Below are 25,606 nucleotides of genomic sequence, written 5' to 3'. Positions count from 1 at the left end.
CTTATGGTGAGTCAAACCTATTTCATTTTCCATAGGGACTGGGTGTCTTTGAGAACTAATCCTTCTTTTATCCATAAAGTGCTGTATGAGTTTTCTTTAAGCCAAACCATTAATTTCCCCATGTTCTTTCCAAAACCTAAAAATAAGGGAGCAAGGATACTCCATAGCTTGGATGTCCACAGACAATTCAGGTACTATCTTGGCAGAACTAAATCTTGCAGATCTTTGGATCAATTGTTTATTTCTTGTTAAGGTAAGAAGAAAGGACGACACGTGTCAAGAGCTTGCTGTGTCTAATAATGGCGAGTGCCAAAAAAAAAAGTTACTAGAAAATGAAAATCTAAATCAGCTGTACTGTAAGTAGTGAACATAGTAATAGAGATAAAACAACTGGAATTGATATCTTTAGAAAAGGGTAGGAGCAAACTACACAACATGCAAAGGAGGAATGAGGTCTGAAAGGTTGCAGGACTTAAATGAGCTTTGTAATATTTGAGTCATGAAGACTGGGTAGATTATAAGTGATGTATAATGTTTGCAGTTGGGAGTGGTTCAATATGATTTGTGATGTAAAATGCTTGCAACTGGGATTGTGTTGGTGTGTTTGTCTTCATTTATATAAATGTATAACTGCCTGTGTAGTAAGTGATGGTTTAATAAAGATGTCTCTTGTTTACCAAAGGCAGAAATTGAATAATTTGTGTAATATTTCATAGGTTATATGATATGTATAGCAATATATGTGAAGTAAAATGTTTGTTAATATAGTTTGATCATTTTTAGATGAATGTAAATTTGCCTGTCACAGATGATAATTCAGTAAAGTTGTTTGAAAAAAAAAAAAGACAAATTTTAAATAGTTTTCTAAGGCTGTTACCTTTTGTTATAGTCGCCATAACAAAACTTATTCCAGGCAGGGTCAAAACCCACTCTACCCAGACTTTGGCTTTTTGGAAAGGCCTGGATTCTAGAGGCTACTACGTGGTCATCTGTACATACTTTTGCAAAGCACTGTAAGCTTGAGTCCTTCTCTGAGTCTAGGTTAGTTGTCTTGAGTCTGGATGCTGCCATACATGTGAATGTTTGTCTTGTCTTGTGACCTCTGCAGAATGCATTCCAAGCAGCCTTCCTTGAACCAGATAACAAGCTTCTTGCCGCTAAAAAACAAGACATGATGTTCTTTGTGTTTCACTGTTGCAGTCATTACATTTGGGTTATCTGCTTGCAGGTAGCCCTCAGTCAGCCTGATTAACAAAGTCTTGGGTCCTGCGTCGGTTGCTGTCTCTTCTTCAGTGACGTCAGGTCGTCTCGGGTATAAAACATGCAGCCAACGTCATTACATCAGTCTTTCTTGCTTTGCTGTGCCTGAAGCAGAAGCAGTTCGCAAGTGCCGGTCGCCCAACTCCTGAAATTTTCGTTTTCGAGTTTCAGAACCGAAGTCTTCAACTAAAAGCTAAGTACCCCGTTGGGGAAACTTTTTCTTGCTCTAAACCGATGTTAGTAAAAGTAAATAATTGCATTTTTTTTGTGGAAAGCAAATACCTCATAAAGATTTTCATTCGTACTGTATTCCTTGCCTAGGCATTGACCACGACGTACCTTGCTGTCAGTTTTGTGCCTTATTTAAACCACGAACTATCCGTCATCGGTATATTTGCACTTCTAAATTTTTTGGTGCTCGGTTCAATTATCCTGATATGTCTGCGTTAAGCCATCCGACTACTGACATTCCGAAGAAACGCAAAGATAAAGACAGAGACAGGCCGCACAGTTCGCCAGTACTCAAGTGAGGCGTTTTCGCAGCACCTGATACCTGCTACCTGCTACGTCAGATTTGCAGGCCTTTACTGAGACCCATTCTGAGTCCGGTATGCCGCAAGATGCTTCAACTGTGGAACCTGCGGATGTCTCTACCTTGGATGGGTCCGGAGCCGCTGTGCAGGCACCGGCTTCTGAGGGTGTATTCAGGCCTAATGACTTGCATATTAAACCGACGCCATCTTCTTCTTCAAGGCCTAAAACTCGAACCATACCTGGAAAACTGATGCCCGACTGCATGGTCAGGCCTCTATGTCTAAAGAACAAATGATAAGAATGACTGAAGACCTTATTACTTTAGTCAGGGGAAGCCAACCTTCCCTCTCTAAGAGACCTAGGACTGAGTTTGCTTATGATACTTCTGACCAGGATTCTGAAATTTCTGTTTCCTCTGATGACCAGGGATTTACCCTTATTTACCTATGAGGATTCTGATGCTGAGGACTCTATTCCCTCTGACACTGGCTTCTGAGGGGTGTATTCAGGCTTACTGACTTGCATATTAAACCGACGCCATCTTCTTCTTCAAGGCCTAAAACTCGAACCATACCTGGAAAACTGATGCCCGACTGCATGGTCAGGCCTCTATGTCTAAAGAACAAATAAGAATGACTGAAGACCTTATTACTTTAATCAGGGGAAGCCAACCTTCCCTCTCTGAGACCTAGGACTGAGTTTGCTTATGATACTTCTGACCAGGATTCTGAAATTTCTGTTTCCTCTGATGACCAGGATTTACCCTTATTTACCTATGAGGATTCTGATGCTGAGGACTCTATTCCCTCTGACCCCCCCCCCCCCAGAGGATTTCTCTTTTGTTGAAACCGTGCATGCTCTCAGGGAGCTTTTTCATTGGGAAAGTCAGGATTTCTCTGATTCTACAAAGAGGCTTATGGATTTCTTACTCCTGCCCCAGCACAGGCATTTAGCTATACCTCCTGTACTGGACATTGTTGATGATACCTTTTCGGAATCTTGCATGGCCCCTGACTCTCTACCTCCTGCTTCCAGAAAACCTGATAGATTTTACAGGGTTTCTGACTCTCACAAGTTCCTTTTCAAAAATCCTACTGCGGATCCTGAAACCATTTCACAGGGACCCTAGGGCATTAAAGCTACTACTGCCAAAAATCCTGCCTCCTCTGATAGAGACTCCAGGGCGCTGGATAGATGGGGTAAGAAAGTATACACTTCTGCAACTTTGGCCATTAGGGCGTTGAATTGCCAGTTTCATATGTTAAAGTATCTGCTGCATAGCATTGGATTGCTTAAACAGAAAATGATGTTGACTTCTGATTGTGCTGAAAATAAGGATTTACAGGATTTTTATGCATTCTGCTGAACAAGTTGGTAAACATACATTGCAATGTGGTTTTGATTCACTAGAAGCATCTTGCAGGGCTGCGGTAACTGGGTCTGTACTTAGAAGGCATGCTTGGCTTAAGGAGCAATCCTTGCCAGATTATGTTAAAGCAAAATTATTGGATGTTAAATCAGGGCCACCTGTTTGGCAACAAGGCAGAAGAAGTTCTTAAAAAGATGGAGGAAAAAGCTACATCTATGCAAACTGTTAAAGATTTTTTACAAGTACAATCTCCAAGATTTAGTAGGCATTGGCCTTCCAAGAATTGGTCCTTTCCTGCCTCTTCCAGACCTTCTCAGTCCAAACCCAGATCCAGCAGAGCACCCAGGGTTCAGTCCCAGGGGATGCACAGGACTAACCAGTGGGGGGCCTCCACTTCCAAATTTGGGAGTAATAAAACTCCCCCCTATGTTAAACTGTCTCAATGACGACTTCTTAAAACTTCCAAGCACTTCTCAACTGACTGCCCCGTTGGGGAGAAATATTGCACTTAATGCAAAGAACTGGGGACTCATTACCCATGACAAATGGGTTTTAAATGTAGTGTCCCAAGGATACAGATTTCACTTCTACACATCACCAACTCCAAGCGGTTGGCCGGATCTACCTACAAAGCAGTGGGCAGAGGCCCAAAAGCAAGTACTCTCTCTCTTAAGCATAGGGGCTATTCAGTTGGTACCAGAAGAGAAAAAGGGACAAGGTTTCTACTCGAGATTTTTCCTTGTACCCAGAAAAGACAATTCTTGGCGTCCTATCCTGGACCTGCCTACTTTAAACACCTTTTTGTTGATTCCAAAATTCAAGATGCTGACGCTTCACCAGTCGCTTCCTATGCTAAGCAAAGATGCCTGGTTGGCAACACTAAATTTAAAGGAAGCATACCTGTACATCCCAATCAGAGAGTATTGCAGAAGATACCTACGCTTCAAAGCAAGCTACACGCACTATTAATTCTCTGCACTACTCTTTGGCTTATCTACTGTGCCCAGGGTATTCACAAAGTGCCTAGCTCCAGTCATTGCATTTTGCAGGCAAAGAAATATTCAAATATACCAATACCTGGGCGATTGTCTAATTCGGGCAGAAAACCAGGACATACTTTTGAATCGCCTGGCTTTTGTACAGAGGGTGCTAACTTGTCTGGGGTACACCATAAACGAAAAGAAATCACACCTGGTACCCTGTCAACAAATTATATTCCTGGGAGCAAGCTTGAATACAACTTCCCAGATGGCTTTCCTCACACCAAAGAAACAAATTCAGTTGACAACTTACTTCAAACAAGTGGTCACAAAAACCCTGCTATCTGCAAGGCAAATACTACAAGCCTTGAGATTCATGGCCTCCTGCATTCTTCTAATTCCATATGCAAGACTGCATGTGAGGAAACTACAATGGTATCTAAAAAGCCTATTGTGTCAACATTCTCAGGATCTAGAAGCAATGATTCCTATCATTCCTTGGCTACGCCTAGAGTTCCTTTGGTGGGCAGAGGCCTGCCACCAAAGCAAGGGACTACCATACACACTACCCCCTGCCGCCCAAACCCTAACAACAGACTCATCAGACTATGCATGGGGGGGGGGCGCAACTGCCAGGGAAGTGCGTTCATGGCAAATGGAACCCAATTCAAATGCACCTTCACATCAATCATAAAGAAATGTTAGCTGTACAGAATGCTCTGACAGCCTTCAAGGACCACATTCTTCCAGGACAATTAATGGTAAAGACAGGCAACACCACTGTTATGTACTACATAAACAAGCAGGGGGTACACATTTTTACCCCCTCTGCAGACTAGCCATGGCATTTTGGAACACAGCCTTGAGCTACCAAGTACATCTACAAGCTCAACTCCTGCCAGGAAAACTAAATACACTGGCAGATGGACTAAGCAGAACCTTCATGGACCCACATGAGTTGAAACTGGAACCAAGGATTTTCAACATGTTGACAAGCAAATGAGGGAGCCCAGATATAGACCTGTTTGCCTCCCACCAGAACTATCAATTGGAAAAAGTTTGTGCAAGAACTCCCCACAGACAAGCTTGGAAGGTGGATGCTCTGTCCTTCAGCTGGAAAAACCTATCAGTTTATGCCTTTCCTCCTCGGCCTCCGCTCTCCAAAGTACTACTAAAGATCAAACAAGACAAACCAAGGATGATTTTGATTGCACCAGCCTGGTCACGCCAACACTGGTGTACCCCCTCCTGTGCAGTGTGTCACTGTTGGCCCCATGGCACCTGCCTCTTACACCTACCTTGCTGTCTCAGCAGGTGAACCAGATTCTGCACCCTCAGCTTCAAACATGGAACCTAGCAGCATGGCTAATTACCTAAGCTCTCCTTCACCATCCCTCAGTAAACCAGTGATGGATGTCATTTTAAAGGCAAGAAGGCCTAGTACTAGAAAATCTTATGCTGAAAAATGGAAAAGATTCTGTGCCTGGAACCAATCTCAAGGGATGTGCACAGCAGTGTCCAGTTTACCTCAGATTTTACAATACTTAACTGAGATGCTTCACAAGGGTCTGTCTTTTTCCTCAATAAAAATTCACACCTCAGCCATTTCAGCTCATTATAACACAGAACCTCCCCTCTTCTCTCTTCCACTGCCCAAGCAGTTCCTCAGAGGGGCCAAAAATTTAAGACCACCCAGGAGAGCTCCAACTCCAGCCTGGGATCTTAACTTTGTATTGGAGAAACTCACCCTTCCTCCTTTCGAGCCAGCTGCTACTGCAGATTTAAAATTCCTTTCTTGGAAAACAGCTTCCCTTTTAGCCATCACTTCAGCAAGAAGGTTATCTGAATTACAGGCCCTTATGGCATTGGAGCCTTTCATCTTCTTTCATGCGGACAGAGTGTACCTCAGGACCAAAGGTGGTATCCAGTGTGGCCTTTAGTCAGTCCATTCATTTGCCTACCTTCTTTCCTAATGCACAGAACAAAGGGAAATGGGTACTGCACTCCTTAGATGTGCACAGACAACTTAGATTCTACTTGGACAGGCCTAAACCTTAAAGGAAATCTGAACAACTGCTGGTGGCATTTGCTGTAGGAACAGAGGGGAAGGCTATTTCAAAATGAACTCAGCCAGGGCTGCATCTACCTCTACATCCTTTCTCTGAGGCGTACCTACCAGGGACATCCTAGAAGCTGCTACCTGGAGTTCTGTACATACTTTCACCAAGCATTACCATTTGCCAATTTTCTCTAAATCTAGAGCTGGCTTTGCCACTGCAGTTTTGCAGGGCCTTATAGCTGATTCTAATGCTATCTAAATTCCTCCTCCCATCCTTAGCTTTGGGAATCTACCCAAATGTAATGACTGCAGCAGTGAAACACGAAGAACATAGTACAGTTGTGTACACTTACCATAAATGTAGATGTTCGAGTTTATTCACTGTTGCAGTCCTGGTTACCCTCCCTCCAGCCCTGACTTCGTTTGGCTATACCTCTTCTCTCCTTTTCAATGTTTAAAAGCTTTTTGGTGTATTTGCTTTTTTGTTTGAGGTATAACCTTGTATATTTATAGATTGAATTGCTTCCCATTAGGGGGGCACCTGACATCTGGGCAAGAAAAACTGATGTAATGACGTCGGGTGCATGTATTATACCCCTGACGTCACAGAAGAAGAGACAGCAACCGACTCAGGACCCAAGACTTTGTTAATCAGGCCGACTGAGAGCTGTCTGCAAGCAGATAACCCAAATGTAATGACTGCAACAGTGAATACACTCGAACATCTACATTTATGGTAAGTGTACACGACTGTACTTTCTGTAGGGCCAAGAGGCCAGTAAAGTCCTCTATAAGAATCCTATAGGGGATCCAACAGGGATTTCACTGAATCTAGAGAATTGGTCCAAATTGTTTCCTTATCATCCCAAATGATAAAGAAAGCAGAAGGCAGATTTAGGAAGAAAGTTTTTACAACAGCCACTCTAGCCATCAGAGCCATTAATTGCCTGAATCACGTGACCAAGTGTTATGCAGCTGTCTTAGACCAACTAAGAGAAAAGTTAGTGGAGGTATCTAATTGGATCCTAAGGGAAAAAACAATGGACCTCACCCAGAAAGTGTGGTTATGATGCTATGAATGCAGTATGTAGGATATCAGCTGTGAGTTTATTCATTATAAGATATGCCTGGCTGATGTTGCACCCCTGATTGAGGATGTCAACATGCAGCAGTTTAATTTACTCTTGGGCAAGACACTGTTCTTTGGGAGCCGTAAAAATGAGGGATTCAGGAAAATTGTGCAAAGGGAAAAGTTGTGCTGAGAGTTGAACAGCTTTTATGCACACACACACACACACACACACACACACACACACACACACACACGCTTACTATTACAGGCAAGGTAAGGTTAGGCCAGGGAAGACTAAAAAGGGACAAAACAAGAAAAGGTGTCAAGGAGAAAACAAGGGCATGACTTGGAGGCCGCATGGTCTTCTGTCACTTGAACGCAGCTATGACTATACGGACCCCCTTCCTTCCTCATTCCATTCCCTACTGTAGCTGCCCCCTTTCATACTCACCCTTCCTAACCAAGATTGCTAGGAGACTGACAGAGTGTCTTCTAAAGTGAGAAATAATCCCACAGAATTGGTGGATCCTACATATTGTTTTCCAGAATTACAAATTACAAGTTGCAGCAGTTCCAAAGATGGCAGGGATCCCTCCCATACCAAAGATCAGAAGCACCTAATTCCCCCTGTTCTGCAAGACATCCTGACACTAGGGACTATTGAGCTGGTGCCAGTAAGGAAAATATACAATGGGTTCTTGAAGACCAAAGCTCAGTACATTCCTCTGAGTTCCAAAATTCAGGATGATAACCCTTCAGGCCTTGTTAATTTTCCTTAAGCCTTTATCGTTTCCTTGCATATCAAAGATTCCCATCCATAGTGACAACATGTGCTTTTTCACCCACAAAGCACAGGATTCCCACTATAGGTTTATCTCATTGCATTTTGGCTTGGCTGCTGCTTCCAGGCTTTTTACAAAGTGCCTGGCTTCAGCATTGCTTTGTGCAGGACCAAGAGTGTTCACATTAGCCATACTTGGATGACTGCCTTATTCAGACAGGCTTCCAGAAGGAGGTGAAGAGGACCCTTACCCTCACCATGGAATACTTCTTAACTGTAAGGCTTCAGAAATTAAATGCCATTTCTACCTAGAGACTGATCTTTGGGAGTTCACTGCTAGACTCCAGGTGTCAGAAGGTCTTTCTTTCACAAGGGAAACTAGATAATCTGGATAAATATTTCTGAAGTCTATTTGGGTAAAATAAGGTGTCTGCCACAGAATGCTTCAGGACTGTGGGCTGCGTGACTGCTACCTTCCTAATGGCACTCTTGGCCAAGCTGCATATGTAGAAGCTTTGGTGATACTAAAGATCTAAATGAATATGTGGAGCCGTCATTCCCAGTCCCTGGAGGAGATGATTCACATATTACTGTGAATATCCAAGGAGCTAACATGGTGGTCTAAATAAGTCAAGCAAAATATGGGACTTCCCTTCACTCAGGAACTCCTTACCTCCAGAAAGATCCTTATAGGAAGTACTTCAGAACTAGTCTGGGGAATATCCACTCAGAAATTCAAACTGCAAAGACTTTGAAATGCATCTCGAAAGGAAGAATCATATAGATGTAAAAGTAGTAATGCCACTGTTTCTGACAAAGTTTTCAAACAACTTTGGGCAAATTATGTCATCCAAGTAGTGTTATACAATATTATTGTCATTTGGTATGTCAACATGCAGGGAGAAAGGTGCTCTTACATCCTTTGCAGGCAAGGCATGACGACATGGGAATTAGCCCTGCAGTCTCATATGATCCGAAAGGCAGTCTACATACCTTGTTATCACAACACACTGGCAGATCAAGGCAGTATTTTGAAGGCAAAGCCACACAAATTTTTGTTGCACGGGGTTATCTTTCTTCAACTAATGTGTAGGTAGGGTGTTCCAAAACAGACCTGTTTACATCCCCAAACAACAGGAAGCTGATATTTTGTTGAACAGCGCCATGCAAGGAGGCTTGGAAGATGGATGCCTTCTCTTTCAGCTGGAATCGTCACATCTGTTATATTTTTCCTCCAGTAACTCTTCTCCCGAGGGTGATCCAGAAAGTAAAACAGGAATAGCCAAAGATGTCCTTGATAACAGGCTAGGCAGCACTGGTTCTTCCCTGTCAAGAAATGCCCCAGGAATATCTTGCAGTGCCATTAATGGTGAAGCTCCTTACACCTGAACTAGAGTGTTCTTGTACAGTCCAACCTGAAGCCACTACATCTCACAGCCTTGGATGATTTAATCCCCTTAATCCCATGGTGCTTCAGGCACCATTATACAGCGAATGATGAGAATATTATTAAGGAGGTGATAAAACCAGCCAGTAGAAATATCTGTCTGTTCAGGTGGAAGAGGTTTTACTGGTGATGCCTTGGAAGGTGTCAGGGCTATAGCACAAGACTAATGTTCATGATTTTCCAGTATTTTAGTGAGTTGTTTCATGTAGTTTGGCATATGCCTCTATTAAAGTGCACCTTTTAGTAATCTCAGCCTGCCTGCCTTGGGATTCACCCTTGGCTACCATTCTGCCAGTCAGATATTTCCAAAGGGGTGTATTAACCTTAAGACCACCACAAAAGAGAGTTGCACTCTGGAGTCTGAATTATGTCCTGAAAATTTTACCCAAGCACCTTTTAAGCCATTGGCCACAACATGTGTAAAATTTCTAAAGTGAAAAACTGTCCTGTTGGTAGCAGCCACTTCATCTCAGAGATGGAGCTTTATGCATTCATGTGCAAGGAATCTTTCTTTGTATTCCACAGAAACAGAGTGAGCCTAAGAACAAATCACTTCCTTGTGCTGAAGGTGTAGTGACAGAATTTTCACTAAACAAGCTAATCAAGTTAACTTATTCTTCACCATATAAAACAGTGGAGAAAGCATACTGCATTCCTTAGGTGTACACTGCTAGATTAGATATTTGCACAGAATCAGAAGACTGAAAGGTCTGTTTAACTGCCAGTCTCTTTTGCTTTAGAGAGGAAGGGACAGGCAATGTCAAAGCAAGGTATCTGTTAATGGCTAGCATATTGCATCTATTTCTTCTTCTCCTTCCAGGGTAAGAAACTGGAGGGCTGTGCTAAAGCTCATAGTAGTAGTAGGGGCACAGACGCAACTGTGGCATTCCTTGTGGGAGTCAAGACACGAGCCATTTTGGAAGTAGCCTCCTGGACACACCTTTTTAAAACAATACATATTTGAAATCGCCACTAGGGCAAGAACTGGGTATGCTATAGCCATACTACAGGGAAAGCTGCTTCTCAGTCCTTCCATTAAGGCCACCTCCCATTCATGCTACAATAGTGGGAATTATCACAGTAATCAGGACTACTTTAACAGTTATCTAAATGACACAAATAGCACATTGATATAGGAATTAATCAAATAATAGATGTGCAAGTTAATTCATTTGTTGCAATAAAATCCCCCTCTCACCATGCCCCTCCTTCTTCAGCGGGCATCCTGGGCTACTGTGGGGTACCCAATCCATTGTTTTCCCCTTCCTGTGCCTTGAGCCACCTCAGGTTTGAATTGGAGTTGGGGAGCCCTATTTCTGTCTAGCTCTCCTGTCATTTCTAGAGGATAGTATCCTTTGTTTCCTTGGTCTCTCTCGGCCTTAAGCAAAGCTTTCAGGATCTTGGTGGTGTTCACTGTGCAGGAAAGCTCTAATACAGTGTAGGCAAATGCCTGCTTTATACTGGGAGCATCCTGGCATTCCAGGTGGGACAGCATCCACCACACTTGGAGGGGAAAGGGTACTGAGCTGTTGAAGCCATCCAGATGTTCATGATACACTTGAATTGGGTTAGGGAGGAACTCTGCTTTACATGGATGGGAAGTCTCTTCCAGAGAAGGAGTAGTCTCTAGGACAAACACCTCTCTCTCCAGCAGGTTCAGTTTCTATCACAGGCAAGGTTTAGGTCTTTAGAATTCGTAATTCTGGTGCTGTTTGTTTTGTGGATATGCAAGAGGCCCATTAGAATGGGGTCTGATAATGCCTTGTATGGCAGGCATAGCTATCACCTCAACAGCCTGTAGGAGAAGGAGTACAAGGATGGAACCCTGAGGCAGTCTGCACAGGATATGTTACTAGCACCCTGTATTCTTTTAATGTGGAACCTCTGTGGACGTTCAGTTGTTGGATATGCCTGGTTATGTACATACCCAAGGGGACATTGTACTCAATGATAGGTCTATTGAATGCTGAATGCAGTGCAGCAATGACTTCCTTCGACCTGGATGTTGTACCTTTGTTTATAAGTTGCACAACATAGAATGATTTCCTCACTACTGTAGGCATGTGATGGTCAAAGGCGGGATTACTGTCTATTTGTGCCGCTAAGTCCCTGACTAAATTTTTGAGACAGAGTCAGGATTGTCTCTGACAATCAGGGGCAGTTGTGAGATATGGGAAGAAAAAGTATCACAGCAGGGATGCAGTATTATAGAGAAGTAAACAATCCGCCATAATTCTGAAATACAGAGTGAGGAACAACAATTAGTAGTATGAAATCAACATCACTAGCAGACAAGTAGTGCCACAAAATGCAAATAGACACAAATGAGTAGCTAGGTACAGCCAAAGCACCAGGGTGTGCTAGCCACAAGATTAGGACAACTTGGAAGACAGGTACTTGTTGCTGTGGTGTGCAGTCCAATCTTGTGTTGTATATTCCATAAAGTCACTGCACTGAGTGTAGCATTTCCTAAGTAGTGTGGGACTGTTTTCAAAATTAAATACCGTGGCAGAGTTCAACGGGTGTTTGTCCTAACTGTGGCTTAGCCCAAATAGGGTAAGCGCACACTAATTTATAGCAGACCATAAGAGTACATAGGCCAATTAAACAGAAGTGTAGCTAGCTGAACCAGTGCCCTGTGCTGGTACCATGAACCAGTGCCTCATCCCCCCAGCTTCCATTGAAGAGCAAAAAAAAAATGGACGATTCTTTTACTAGCACACCAACCAGGTGGCCAGATGCACAACACTCCTCCCCCTCCCTCTCACCTGCCCAGCCATTCAGCTCCTGTTTCTGTGCCCTGCCCCTCCATTTTATTAAAAAAAAAAATGCTGCTTCTTATGAACTGTAGCAAACTGCTTGCTACAGTTTATACCCTGCCTGGATAGAGCTCTCGCCACTCATGTTTTACTTTATAAGGTAAATGCCTTAACCATTATCCCAACCTCCCGCCATAAAAACAAGATTCTTCTTATGATTTGTAGCTAGACATTTGCTACAAATGTAAGAAACAGTTACTTCAGTTTATACCCTAACTGCATGGAGCACTACAGCACCCGGGTTTTAGTTAAAAAAAAAAAAAAAAAAAAAAAATGATTTATTTTTCTATTAAAGTGTAACAAAGTGCTCGCTACAGCTTAGACCACACATGAAGTGCTACAGTGCTGCCGGTATTTCATTAGAGATCAGGATCGACTACTCACCCCCCAACACTTTGTGCCTGGGGCAGTTGCCAATCTTGCCCTGCCCTAGCTACACTACTTCAATGAAAGGTAACCGTGTTAACTAATTTGTAGTAGTTCAAGCCCAGAAACAACAGCATTAGCCCCTTCTGTCATCAGGGAGAATCAGCTAGACTAGGTTCAGATGCAAAAGGGCCACAACATAAAACAAGACTTTTAAATCAGCAGTAGCACTCTGTATTGTAGAAAATACCTAAATAAATTACTTCCAGGATCTTGCAGGACTCTTTTTTCCAAGTCATATCCAGTAATAAAGTTCAGCACAAGCTGAGTTCAGCCCAGTAAGGCAAACATACTCTGATCAAAGTAGGCAACAGAAACACAGGACAATTAAAGTTAGTATTTCAGTGACAAGTAACCAGTGGTAATTCTGGACCAGAAACATTCCTTCAGTTTCTTCTTGTTGGTGAAACAAAGAAATAGATTTCTAGGCTGTAGTTTTCTGCTTTGGCATAGATCTGTTTCTTGGATATTCCTTGCCAGAGTATGAACATTTGGCAGGAGATGACAAAGTACAGGGGCATACCATTTCTTTTTTAATACTCAGACCTGATGTATGTGCCAGTGAAATGGGCTTTGATCTTCTGCCACTAAGTGAATTACATGGTGAATTGTGATTTTTGACACCACCCTTTGACTGAGGCTTGTTCTGATTGCCATCATCACTTCTGACTGAGAAGCTCTTTGAGGTCTTGCATTGCAGCAACCCAAATGATTGTGTAGTAGATACCAAGCAAAATACTCTGTTTTAATAGAAAAAGTTGAATTTGCTTCAAGTTCTTTAGTAACAGCATATCTGATTCCCACATTCAGCACTGTACTTCAGAAAGTAAAGGTATTTTGTTTTCTGGAACTTAAAATCTATTTGTTTGTTGACTATGCAAGTGAGCTGGTCCTCTTTTAGACTCTTTTTGGCCATGACCTGGGTTACACAAGCAATGATTAGTGCAGTTTCTTTGAAGAATTTGAGAACAGTCAACTGAAATGTTTTTGGTGGTGGGAGGAAACTGGAATACCTGGAAAAAAAAAGACATGGCAAACATGCAGACTCCAGGCAGTGGCCAGAGAGGTCAGAAATGAACCCCATACCCTGGAGATGTGATGCAGGTAGCTTAACCAATGAGCTACTTTTCTGCCCCAGGACAGTGTAGAAGGCTTAAAAGTGTAAGAAGTGGTGTGCAAAAACACAAATCAGTGAACATAGAATACTTATGTAGTGCAGTTTTTTTAACACAAAATGTCAGAAGTTATCTTAAGCCGTTCTTTGCATATTGGGGCACCTCATACCTACTGAGCTAAAAATAAAAATGTTAGTTTTTGAATTTTTACTTTCTGCCTTTAGCTCCAATGCACCACCAAAAGGTCCTGTTTGTTTGACACATTCATTTCTTTCATACGCTGTTAACCACTGTGACCCTGTATGACTTTTTTGGGGTAGGTTGTGTTGCACTAATTATTTGGATGAACATTAAGATATAAATTGAAGTGGAATTAGAGATGTTAAGTTGTCTATCTCGCCTTCGTTCTTGCTGGTTGGGTTCGGAGCCGATCCTCGGCTCCAACTCGGCCATCTTCTATAGCTCGAGAGCTGTTTACTGGCTCGAGGCAACCCCTTATCCCATGATGCCTAGCGATAGCTACCCAGATCTCGTTTGCCACTTCAGCTACGAGGTGTCGTTTTTCTGGCTCAGGCTCGTATAGTATATATTATATTTTATACAACTTTCCTACCATTAGAAATAGTCCTTTTTTCTGGTTTATTGTTAATTTTTAGTGTTTTATTGTAGCTTTCCTCCCCTTCCTTGTAAAACTAGTTTAACTTAGAGAGTTCTCCCCCTCCCCCCCTTATCCTCTTCTTGTCAGGTTAGCCGTTTAGGTTAGAGGCTTTCCTTCTACCTTTCTTTCTTAGGCTAGCCATTTAAGTTAGAGGCTTTCCTAAAAAAAAACCCTTAGTATTAGTCTGCTGGTATAGTGTTTTTGTGTAGACTGTATTTGCTAGATAGTTTTTGTTGTGGTATTTCTAGTTCATAGGTTGGTACTAGGCTATCAGCCCTGGGGCCTATGCAAGCCTAACCATAACAATTCCCTGAATATTTCTTCCCACAATATTTACTTCTCCAGGCCCCTGACTAGCAGGGCGACTGACATGATCCCCGGGGTGAAATTCCTATCTCCCATCCAATCATCAGGGTTCCTTTTGAAGAGGGCCAATGAGGCGCTCTGCTTGATATATATGGGCAGTCTATTCCAGAGTATGGGGAGTCTCTGGGTCAGGAACCTATCCCTCTAGCATGTTTTGTTCATTGTGATGACAAGGTTTAGATCCCTGGAGCGTGTGGCTCTGAGGGATTGGGATTTCTTTAAGTGGAGCATGTCCAACAGCTCAGGGTTTGACATGGCCTTGTATGTTAAGCAGAGATCGCCTCTGAGTAGACAATATGCCACAGAGTATAGCTGGAGGTTTTTTTTAGACGGTCAGTATATGGCATCTGCTTTAGGCTTGTGATTGTTTCAGTGAGGTATTTCTGTGGCCTTTCCAGCTGTTGCAGATGTCTTGTGAGGTACATACCAAACAGGGTATTATACTCTATAATGGGTCTAATGAGGGATGAGTACAGTGGGACAATGACCTCCTTTTTTCTGGATGAAAAGCCCTTAGTGATGAGGTGTGCCACATAGAAGGATTTCCTGACTGTTGTGGCAATGTGGTTATCGAAAGTGAGACCACTGTCCACCTGTGTCCCTAAGTCTCTCATCACACTTTCGATGTTTAGTGACCTGCCACCTATGTGGTAACTCATGGGTACATGTTTTTTTCCAAAGGGGATAACAGTACATTTCTTGGCATTAAGCTTGAGCCCATGGCTGTGGCACCAGGCATCTGTTTCTGTAAGACCCTTTTGTAGAATATCCATATCATTTAGGGATTCAATAATGGCTCCCAGTTTGCAGTCATCTGCAAACTTTGTTAGCCAGAGTCCCTTAGTGTTGGCCTGTACTTCAGAGAAGTAGATGCCAAACAAGAGTGGTCCCAGGACTGAACCTTGAGGTACTCAACTTGTCACTTGTCTGGAGATGGATTTGGAGTCGGCTACTTTTACTGCCTGGGTTCTGTCAGTAAGCCAGTTAGCAACCCATCGAGTGATGTAGGGATTTATGCCCAACTTAGTAAGTTTATCTATGATTGCAGAGTGGGGGATGGTGTCAAAGGCCTTGGTGAGGTCCAGATAGGCTGTGTGGACTGCTTTACCCTCGTCCACAGCTTTGGAGACTGATTCAAAGAAGTCAATCAGATTCAGGAGACAAGATCGGCCCTTCTGTCAGAATGTCAAAAGAATCCAAAGTTTCTGGATTCAAGAAGTGTGACTCATGCTGTCAGAAAATGTCTCTGATAGATGGGCACACTTCTTGCATATATTGTTTAGGTGCCATGCACCTGCAGGACTCTTGTTCTATCTGCCATGCATTTAGCCCAAGAGTTCTGCAGGTGTGTAAAAATAAGCTTATTCTTAGGGGTCTTTTAAAGCCCCAGGATTCACCGGCTAAGACTCAGCCTGTGAAATCTCCTAAATCTTCCAAGCCGTCGGCTCCAAGTTCGGAGCCATCCTTGGTTCAGATTACGCCTTCTACTTTGGTTCCGGCCAGTACCGATAAGGCTATCTCCCCGTTGGCTCCATCAGGATCTTCTGAGCCATCTCGGAGCCACAAGAGGCAAAGGTTCCCTTCCTTGGAATCAATTCATTCAGCTCCACGGTCTCCCCTGCTTCAGAGCGAGCGCAGTCACAGATCTTCTCACTCCTGTCGGTCCTCCAGGCTGTCAGATCATGATGTGGAGAGAGTGGTCAGTAGGTTGCTGAAATCACAGGCACTTGCTAAGATGTTGTCCTGCCCTCCTCAACAGGTGTCGACTCCATCCACTTCTATCGTTGTTCCTCCTCCGACTCCATTGAGTTTGGAGCCGGAGTTCGTTGGGGTTGGAGTAGTGGAACCGTCGGCTCGGATAACGCTATCTTCTTCGGTTCCGTCGTCGGCTCCGATTCCCTCGATGGTGCCATCCGTCGAGGGATCTGGGCGCCAGGGCTCCCTCATCGGCTCCGAGGGGGGCGAGTGGCATCGGACCCTTATCTGACCCCGTTCTCCCTCTCGGAGCTTCGGCGCAGGTGAGCTCAGCTCCTACATCGGCCTCGGAGCCGTCTTCCTCGGTGTGGAGAAAGATTCCGATTTCTTCGGAACCGGAGCTTTCTCTGCATTGTGGCAGGCACGCCTTCGATGTCATGAGGAGTGTGTTGGCCACTGAGTCAGCTCCACTATCGGCCCCATCGGCTCCTTCCCCTGTAGTGCCTGTGCCAACCTCTGCTCCTCCTCCAGACCCCAAGCGTAGGGAACTGGTGCTCCAGGACACCCCATTGGGTGTTTCCTCTTCTTCCGAGGCCTTCCCTGATCACTCAGAGGAGCCCCCTCGGAAGAAGAAGTGTAAGAGGAAGCACATTGACTCCCCTGAGTCTGTCACTTCTGATACAGACTTAGATGAATTGGAAGGGTCCCCGAGATCCCCCTCTGAAGATGTTTCCTTCTCGGACATCCTAGAAATGCTTAAGCAGAGGGGGGTAGCCTCTACCGAGGATGTCTGTATTTCTGGATGCGTTCCACCTCCTGGGTTTCTCCGCATTTCGATCCACTTATGGCAGTGGTGGCTCGAAAGGCTTGGTCAGCTCCGGATACAGTGGAACCAACTCCGAGGAGACCTGGCAAGTTCATCTCAGCACCCCATGATAAGTAGTTCCTTACCAAAGGTGTCCCTGTTGATGCCATGGTGGTAGCAGCAGCCACCAAGAAAGAGTTAGCGGAGACCTCTTCGTCTGTTCATCCTCCTAACAAGGAGTCTAGGACTATGGACAGATACGGGAGGTGAATGTTTGCTTCAGCGACCTTCTCTGTGAGGTCACTGAACTACTTATGCCATTTTACCCGGCTTCAGAGGGATCTCCTTAAAGAGCTGGGAGATACCCTTCAAGATCCATCAGCTGAGGGGGCTCAAGCTAAAGTAGCTTCCCAGCTGGTGACTCTTAATTCTATAGTCAACTCCTCCATGAGGCTCATTTCTTATGCAGCCGATGGTGTGAGTAGAGCCACAGGTACGGGTGTAGCCCTCAGGAGCCATGCATGGATGCGGCTGTGCAATTTTGCGGAACCCTTTCGAGCGTCGTTCACCAACACCCCCTTTGATGGTTCCTTTCTTTTTGGACCACAGGTGAAAGACACTTGGACTAGGTGTGAGCAAGAAGGCAAGACTCTCTTTGCTGTAGGAGTCCGGTTTTCCACTCCTTCTAGACCATATCCCAAAGATCAGAAGAGTGGAAAAATGTGGTTCCGATAATCCCAAGGAGCCTTGCCTGACACACGTAGCGATTTTTTTTCCTCCAAGGGCAGAGGGGGAAACAATAACAACAGACGCCGCCCTCATGGCAGAGGATGTCCACAGAACCAGGGCAACAGAGAATCCTTCTCTGATAAGCCCTTTCAGCATCCCTGAAGGGTTGCCTGGCTACTCACCTCTGGAGGCAGTCGGGGGAAGACTTTCACTGTACCCAGAAGCCTGGCAAAATTTAACGCAAGACAAATGGGGTACGGTCCATTATATCCAGAGGTTACAAAATTCCATTCTGTCAACCCCCCTTGCATTCAGGGAAACCCCTTCCAGGTGTTCCACCCAATCTGAAGGACCAAGCAGTCACAGAAGTTTCAAAACTGCTACAAAAAAGAGTCATCCAGGAAGTCCCGGCAGACCAGCACGGATCCGAAACTTACTCAAGATTCTTTTTGGTGCCAAAAAAGACAGGGGACTGGAGACCAATTCTGGATCTCAGCAGGCTAAGCAGGTCTTTACAAAGAGCAAAGTTTCGGATGGTCACGCTACAGTCCATTCTACCCTTTCTGGGTCAGGACAATTGGATGTGCTCCATAGATCTTCAGGATGCGTACTACCACATCAAAATGGATAGGCGTTCCAGGAGATTCCTTCGCTTCCGGCTGGGAGCCAGTCATTACCAGTTCAGAGCTCTGCCCTTTGGTCTCACCACAGCCCCCAAGGTGTTCACCAAATGTATGGCAGTGGTCACGGCTCACCTGACATGTCGATGTTTCCAACAGCTGCCCATGTCTCACATGATTATGATTACGGAGGCATGCAAAAGGCACCTTTCCTGGTGGATGGTCTCCCCACTAGTGACTCAGGGCAGACCCTTCATTCAGCCCCCTCTGGTAGCCACAGTAACCACAGACGCCTCCCTGATGGGGGGGCATTATCAGGGTAGGACAGTCCAAGGCACTTGGCCGCCTCACGAGTACCATCTGCACATAAACATCCTAGAAATGATAGCCGTGCTCCTAGCGTTGCAAGCCCTTCAGGACTCTCTTCCTTCTGGGACCATTGCAATTCAAACAGACAACATGTCAGTGGTGTGGTACATCAACAAGCAGGGCGGAACCAGGTCCTACCCCCTGTGTCAAGAAGCACTCAGACTGTGGCAGTGGGGGATTTCCTCCCAACGTTTTCTGATTGTGACGCACATCCCTGGGAGGTCCAGCGTCATAGCGGACAGGCTCAGCAGAGCAATTCTCATGCCTCATGAGTGGTCTCTGAATCAGGAATTTGCGGATCTTATTTTCCGCAAATGGGGACAGCCTTGCTGCGATCTTTTTGCCACCCCCTTCAACAGGAAATGCAGCAACTACTTCTCCCTTCTTCCGCTTCCAGGTCACTCACCCAGAGACGCTTTAGTCCACAATTGGCCTCAGGGTCTTCTTTATGCCTTTCCTCCATTTCCCCTGATTCCCAAACTCATACAGAAAGCAATATCGTTGGGTTGCAAAATGATCCTCATTGCCCCCCTACTGGCCTTGACAGATATGGTTCCCGTTCCTGCACCATTACCTTCTCGATCAGCCCTGGACTCTGGATCCGATTCCAGACCAACTGATTCATCAATCAGGCGGGTTGCGTCAATCCCTCCAAACACTCCAGCTCACAGCTTGGTTGCTCCACTTCCAACCTTAGCCAGGCTTCCCAGCATTTCCCCGGCTGTACGTGAGATTATTGTCTCCTCTCACAAGTCCACAACCAGAAAAACTTATGCTAGTAAATGGAAAAGTTTTTCTTGTTGGGCAGACGCTAGGAACATAGATCCCTTTTCAGCCCCAGTCCACGAAATTCTGGAGTTCCTAGCACAACTTTTTCATTCCGGGTCTGCTTCTGCTACAATCCAGGTTCAATTAGCGGCCATTTCTAACTTTCATGTTAGTTTGTCAAATTCAAGCATTATGTCTCATAAGCTCTGTAAAGCTTTTTTTGAGAGGGACTACTCTCCTTAGGCCTTCAGTGAGAGATCCCACTCCTCCTTGGGACCTTAACTTGGTACTAACTTCCTTAACTCTGCCCCCCTTTGAACCAGCAGCATCCTGCTCCATTAAGTTTCTGTCTTGGAAGACAGTCTTTCTGGTAGCTATTACTTCAGCCAGACGCGTCTCTGAACTTCAGGCACTTTGTGTTCATCCTCCATACTTGGTTTTTCATAAAGACAGGGTTGCTCTGAGGACTAATCCTTTGTTTCTTCCGAAAGTCTGCTCAGAAAATAATTTAAACCAATCTATAGACCTTCCTGTGTTTTTCCCTAACCACACCAACAAGGCAGAGTACAAATTACACCAATTGGACGTTCATAGACAATTGCATTTTTATCTGCACAGGACTAAGGAAATAAGGAAATCTGACCAACTATTCCTTTCCTATTCTCTAGGCAAACAAGGTCTCCCAGTTTCCAGGGTGACCTTATCCAGGTGGTTGTCTCACACTATTACCTTCATCTATCAATTAAGGAACAAAGAGTTACCTATTAAACCAAAAGGTCATTCTACTAGGGCCTTGGCCACCTCTGTAGCCTTCCAATCTAGGTTGCCCATGGATTCTATCTGTGCAGCTGCTACGTGGGAAATCCTCATACCTTTATTTCTCATTACAAGCTAGATATGGTCTCCAGGAATAGAGCTGACTTTGGTTCCACTGTTCTGAAGAGTCTATTCCAATGAGCCACCCAGGATTGTAGGTGCTAGGGATGCTGTCCCAACCAGCAAGAACGAAGGCGAGATAGACAACTTAACATAAAGAAATTATGTACCTACCATAACATTCCATGTTAGTTGTCTTCATCTCGCCTTCTTTCTTGCGTCCCACTCTTCGTCCCCCTGTCCTATTGGACCGAGAGGAGTTCTGGTTTCACTGGCTGAGTGTTCTCTGGTTTGTTTCCTGTACTGACTTAGAGAGTATGACAGGTATTCTCAACCTATTTGTTTGGACAGGTTTTTTCCTCTGGCTATGGCTGGGGTTAGCTATTTCAAACTAGATCTGGGTAGCTATCGCTAGGCATCATGGGATAAGGGGTAGCCTCGAGCCAGTAAACAGCTCTCGAGCTATAGAAGATGGCCTAGTTGGAGCCGAGGATCGGCTCTGAACCCAACCAGCAAGAAAGAAGGCGAGATAAAGACAACTAACATGGAACGTTATGGTAGGTACATAACTTCTTTTTCTTGGTCAATACAGCAGGACATTGAGTGATATTATTTGATCGTATTTATTTGGATTTACTGGCTTCTCCATGCCACAATGTGGGAAACTAAGTCACATGCACACATTAGTATGCTTTCATGTGAGTTTCTGGGAATGACTCATCTCCTTTAATTTTATTTCCATTTGTTTAGTGGGGTAAGTAGGCTGATATCCTGATGTGTATTTTCATCGTCTTAAGTTCTCTGTATTCTGCTCTTCCCACCAGAATTCAAATGGCAGAGAAATTTGTAAAGGCTGTCTTCAAATCCAGTAGGCCTGACATGAATCCCATCCGGTGAGTTCCAGTTTTTTTATTCTGAAATCTAAAAGAAAAATATTTAGTCAGAATGAAAGAAGTTATAGCTCTTTCCTGTATATTTCAAAAAATTGAAATGTAATCATGGCCAGTTGAATGCAGTGTGCCTTAATGGGATTTCTTTTGGTAACTAGTCTGACAGTGCAGAGGATTTAAGGCTGTGAGTTGCTAAGAGGCTTCATCCTGCAGTCCAGGGTTTGATTCTCATTTCCCTTTGTTGTGTGACTGCGTCATTGAAGCATGTAGTAGTTATGGACCACCCTTAAAAAGAGAGCTTGTGTAGTGAATTTAGCCATTTGACAAATTATAAAAATGTTGTTTTGTGTAGAGAGCAGGGTCGATATTTATTGAGATACTGTTCCTCATATAATAATCATTCATTTTGGCCTTTGTCAGTGTCCACTGTGGATCACTGGAGTAACTAGGACTCTAGAAACTATTCCTTTTGTTTTCTACACACAAGTTCCAACAGCAGTAACAACACTGGCCAGTGTAACATTTGCTAATGTGAGGATACTATGTAAGGGGATGTACACAAGTTTAGCCACTTTCAGCTTGACATTTGTTTGGAAACTGTGCAGTAGTACTCAGAAACAAGAACATGTGACATGCTTACTGGAATTCAGTATTGTCTAAAGGTGGCATTTGCTTAGAGGAGCATGCCCCGTATAGCCCATCCCCTTTTTTCAGATGCTAAAGTATTTATTATTTTGTCAGTTACATTCCTTAGAAATATGAGCAGAGCCTTATGAAGGTCAAATGTGGTCCTAGACAGAGTAATAGATTGGGGGTCCCCCTGAGCAGCTCCTCCTGTGGCAACACCCCCGGCAGCAGCCCCCTCCCCAGCCATTCCAGTGTTCTACTACTTGGCTGTTTCTCCACAGTTACCATAAACACTGTTACAACCTGTCAGTGTGCATACTACTTTCTTATTTACGTTTACAGTGATTACAGATATTGAAATAAAATAGTACAAACGCTGATAGCCATTTGATAAACAAATACTACAGTCTCACAGTGAAAATAGACTTAGCATGAACAGTAAATTTCTCTGCCCTTGAAACTCACATTCATTGAAATGGCATTAAAATCTGCATTCAAAGAAAATGCATCTGGCCATTGGGTTATTAAGTTTACCTTTGGGCTGTTTTCAAACCATAAGCTCCTTGCACACATTTTTAGGACCATGCATTCACGCATGTGTTCTTTGATTCACCTTCTTGATTGTATTAAATTATATTCCTTGTATAATATAGCACCACCTGTTGGAATGTGTTTTGAACGTTATTTTAGTAAACAATGAAGCGCATAAGTGTAGCTATAAGTAACTTTTATCTGCACTTTTTAAAGTAATTTGTTTGTGTTGCATTGAGCAATATCTACCTGGAAGTTGACTGTTTTTTCAGTAGTGCATGTGGTATTTTCAGTTAAGGCTTGTTAAAAACCTGCATAGCCAGTGATAGGTGGGGGAAGTTTCTTTCATTGTTATTCATTTTCTGTCTTATACAAGTGGTACAGTGAATTATCTTCTGTTTAAACTGTGAGCTTTGGCCGGTTAAGACCTGCATGATATCGACTTGGACGCATAAGTGTAGCTAAGTAACTTTTATCTGCACTTTTTAAAGTAATTTGTTTGTGTTGCATTGAGCAATATCTACCTGGAAGTTGACTGTTTTTTCAGTAGGTCCCCACCCACCCTCCCTGTTTTTGTCTTGGTGTTAATCTTGGTGGCTTTGAAACTGCTCGCACCTCTTGTAAATTTGCACTTGGATACTCCTCCTGGGCCCATCTCATTTGCTCACTCAAAAAGAAAAAAATGTATCTGCTTTTACTGTATTTGTGTTTCTTCCTACTTTATTTTGCTTTTGCGTCATCTTAAAAGTACTCAAGTGTATTTATTACTGCTTGGTGTAACTCACTCTAAGCCTTTTAGTTTAAGCACTTGGGCTTCAGACCAGTTGTTTTACATTAAGAGGTTCGTGGTCTGCACTCTTGTGGGAGGAGAGGCTGGACTCTCCCCTTCTGAGCTTTGAATTTCTGGTTAAAGGCTTATAGTGCCTGCATATTTGTACTGATTCTTACTAAATTGGTACACTTTGTTTGCTGTAGCATAGACTAGATCCAGGCCTGCTGAATCTAGTTTTGTTTATATAACTTGAGCACTAATCCAGGCATTCTTTAAAGTATTCAATTGTATTTATTACTGCTTGGTAGTAACTTGATTAAAGTGTAGCTATCATTCAAAGTCTTTTGGATTAAGCACTTAGGCTCAGACCAGTTGGTTTACATTAGGAAGGTTTGTGTCCTGCACTGTGGTGGCAGGACAGATAGCTTACATCCTTCTAAGTTGGGAACTGCTGATTGAGGGCTCGGTGTCTTTATTCTAAAAGTGTATTAGTTCTGGTTTAAGCACATGGGCTTCAGGCCAGTTATTTTACATTAAGAAGGTTCGTGGTCTGCACTCTTGTGGGAGGAGAGGCTGGACTCTGCCCTTCTGAGCTGGGAATTTCTGGTTAAATGCTTATAGTGCCTGCATATTTGAACTGTTTCTTACTGGAATTGGTACACCTTGTTTTCTGTAGCATAGGCTAGATCCAGGCCTGCTGAATCTAGCTTTGTTTGTATGCTTGTTTGCTTGTTATTTCCCTGAAATGCTAATTCCACCTCAAACGCGGCTTTTCAGCGCTTCTGTGGATCCCTAGTGACATCTGCATTGCTTACTGTACTTATTTCCTTGTTTCACTTGAAAGAAAATTACTGTTCGTCATTTTTGCATTTAAGTTACCTGTAACACATTGCATTTAAGTTACCTGGCACTTGCTCACTAAAGCAATTATATAAGTCAGCACTAACAAATTAAAAGCACTACACCCTCACAAACTCCCCTTGAGTACCTTGTTCCCCATTGGCCCTTTTTTTTCAATTATAAAGGAATTCCCAATACTATGCTAGCATGCCCAAAGGTCAGTTGTCAATCTCCTCTCCGGTCCAGCTGGTGAATCTGGGAATCTTGAGGCAATGTTACAACTGCCTCATGTACACAGACAACCCTCTCCTCCTCCCAACAAATTCCAACACATGTGAGAGGTGCAACCATATAGCCAAACTGGAGGCTAAACTCTCTCAACTCAGTACTGGCGAAACCTGTCAGGAGGAGAAGGAAACCACACTCACTACAATTCCAGTCTCACATAGACCTACCACGACAGCAAACCAAACACATAAACACACAAAAACATACTCGGAGGCTATAAATAAAAATCTGCCTAAGCAGCAGAGACCTCCAAAGCAGACATCCAAGCAACCGCTACCCCAAAACAAAACACGTGCAACACATAGCACACAAAGCCAGTGTGCCGAACAGTCACAGCCCTTAAGGCTAAACAACACACCTGATACACTTGTAATAGGTGACTCTATCGTCAGGCACACTGACGTCCCGCTCACCAGGCTGAACAAGGAGAAGGTCACGGTGAGCTGCCTGTCGGGCGCTAGGATCCGCCACATAACACAAGCACTCAGGTCACTCCAAGGCAAGTACAAATATGACTCAGTCATTGTCCATGCTGATGTGATTGACCTGAGACGTACCTCCCTGGACTACATGAAAAGAGACATAGAGGAGCTCTCTGAGCATGTGGCCCAGGCCGGTATGACCCTGTCCTTGAGTAGCATCTTACCCTCACCAAGAATGATGCCACAATATGAAGACAAGATGATCAATTTCAACAATTGGCTTAAGTATTGGTGTCATTCAAAGGGGATCCAATGCCTGTCAGCCTGGGATGACATGCTCTACAAGCCACGATGCTTCGCTAGGGATGGCTTGCACCTGTCACCCCTGGGCTTTCGGATATTGGCAAAGGCTCTTGCTACCCCCATAGTGCCTTTTTTAGGCAAGGCTCAAAAGACAAACCCACCTCCATAGGTATCACAAGGGATGA

General features: G+C 43.9%; 1 protein-coding gene across 1 annotated transcript in view; it reads left to right on the top strand.

The window, feature by feature from the left end:
* Window positions 1–25,606, top strand: part of CMTR1 (cap methyltransferase 1) — a 2,799,821-nt gene that overhangs the window by 2,307,463 nt on the left and 466,752 nt on the right. The window contains exon 20 of the mRNA XM_044060367.1: window positions 21,573–21,641. Within this exon, the coding sequence (XP_043916302.1) occupies window positions 21,573–21,641 (69 nt within the window). The remainder of the gene's footprint in view (window positions 1–21,572; window positions 21,642–25,606) is intronic.

This window comes from Protopterus annectens, chromosome 1.part0, assembly GCF_019279795.1.
Source record: "Protopterus annectens isolate FY-2018-M chromosome 1.part0, PAN1.0, whole genome shotgun sequence".
NCBI lineage: Eukaryota > Metazoa > Chordata > Ceratodontiformes > Protopteridae > Protopterus > Protopterus annectens.
Note: the sequence above shows the minus strand (reverse complement) of the source record. Positions and strands in the feature narration are given on the sequence as shown.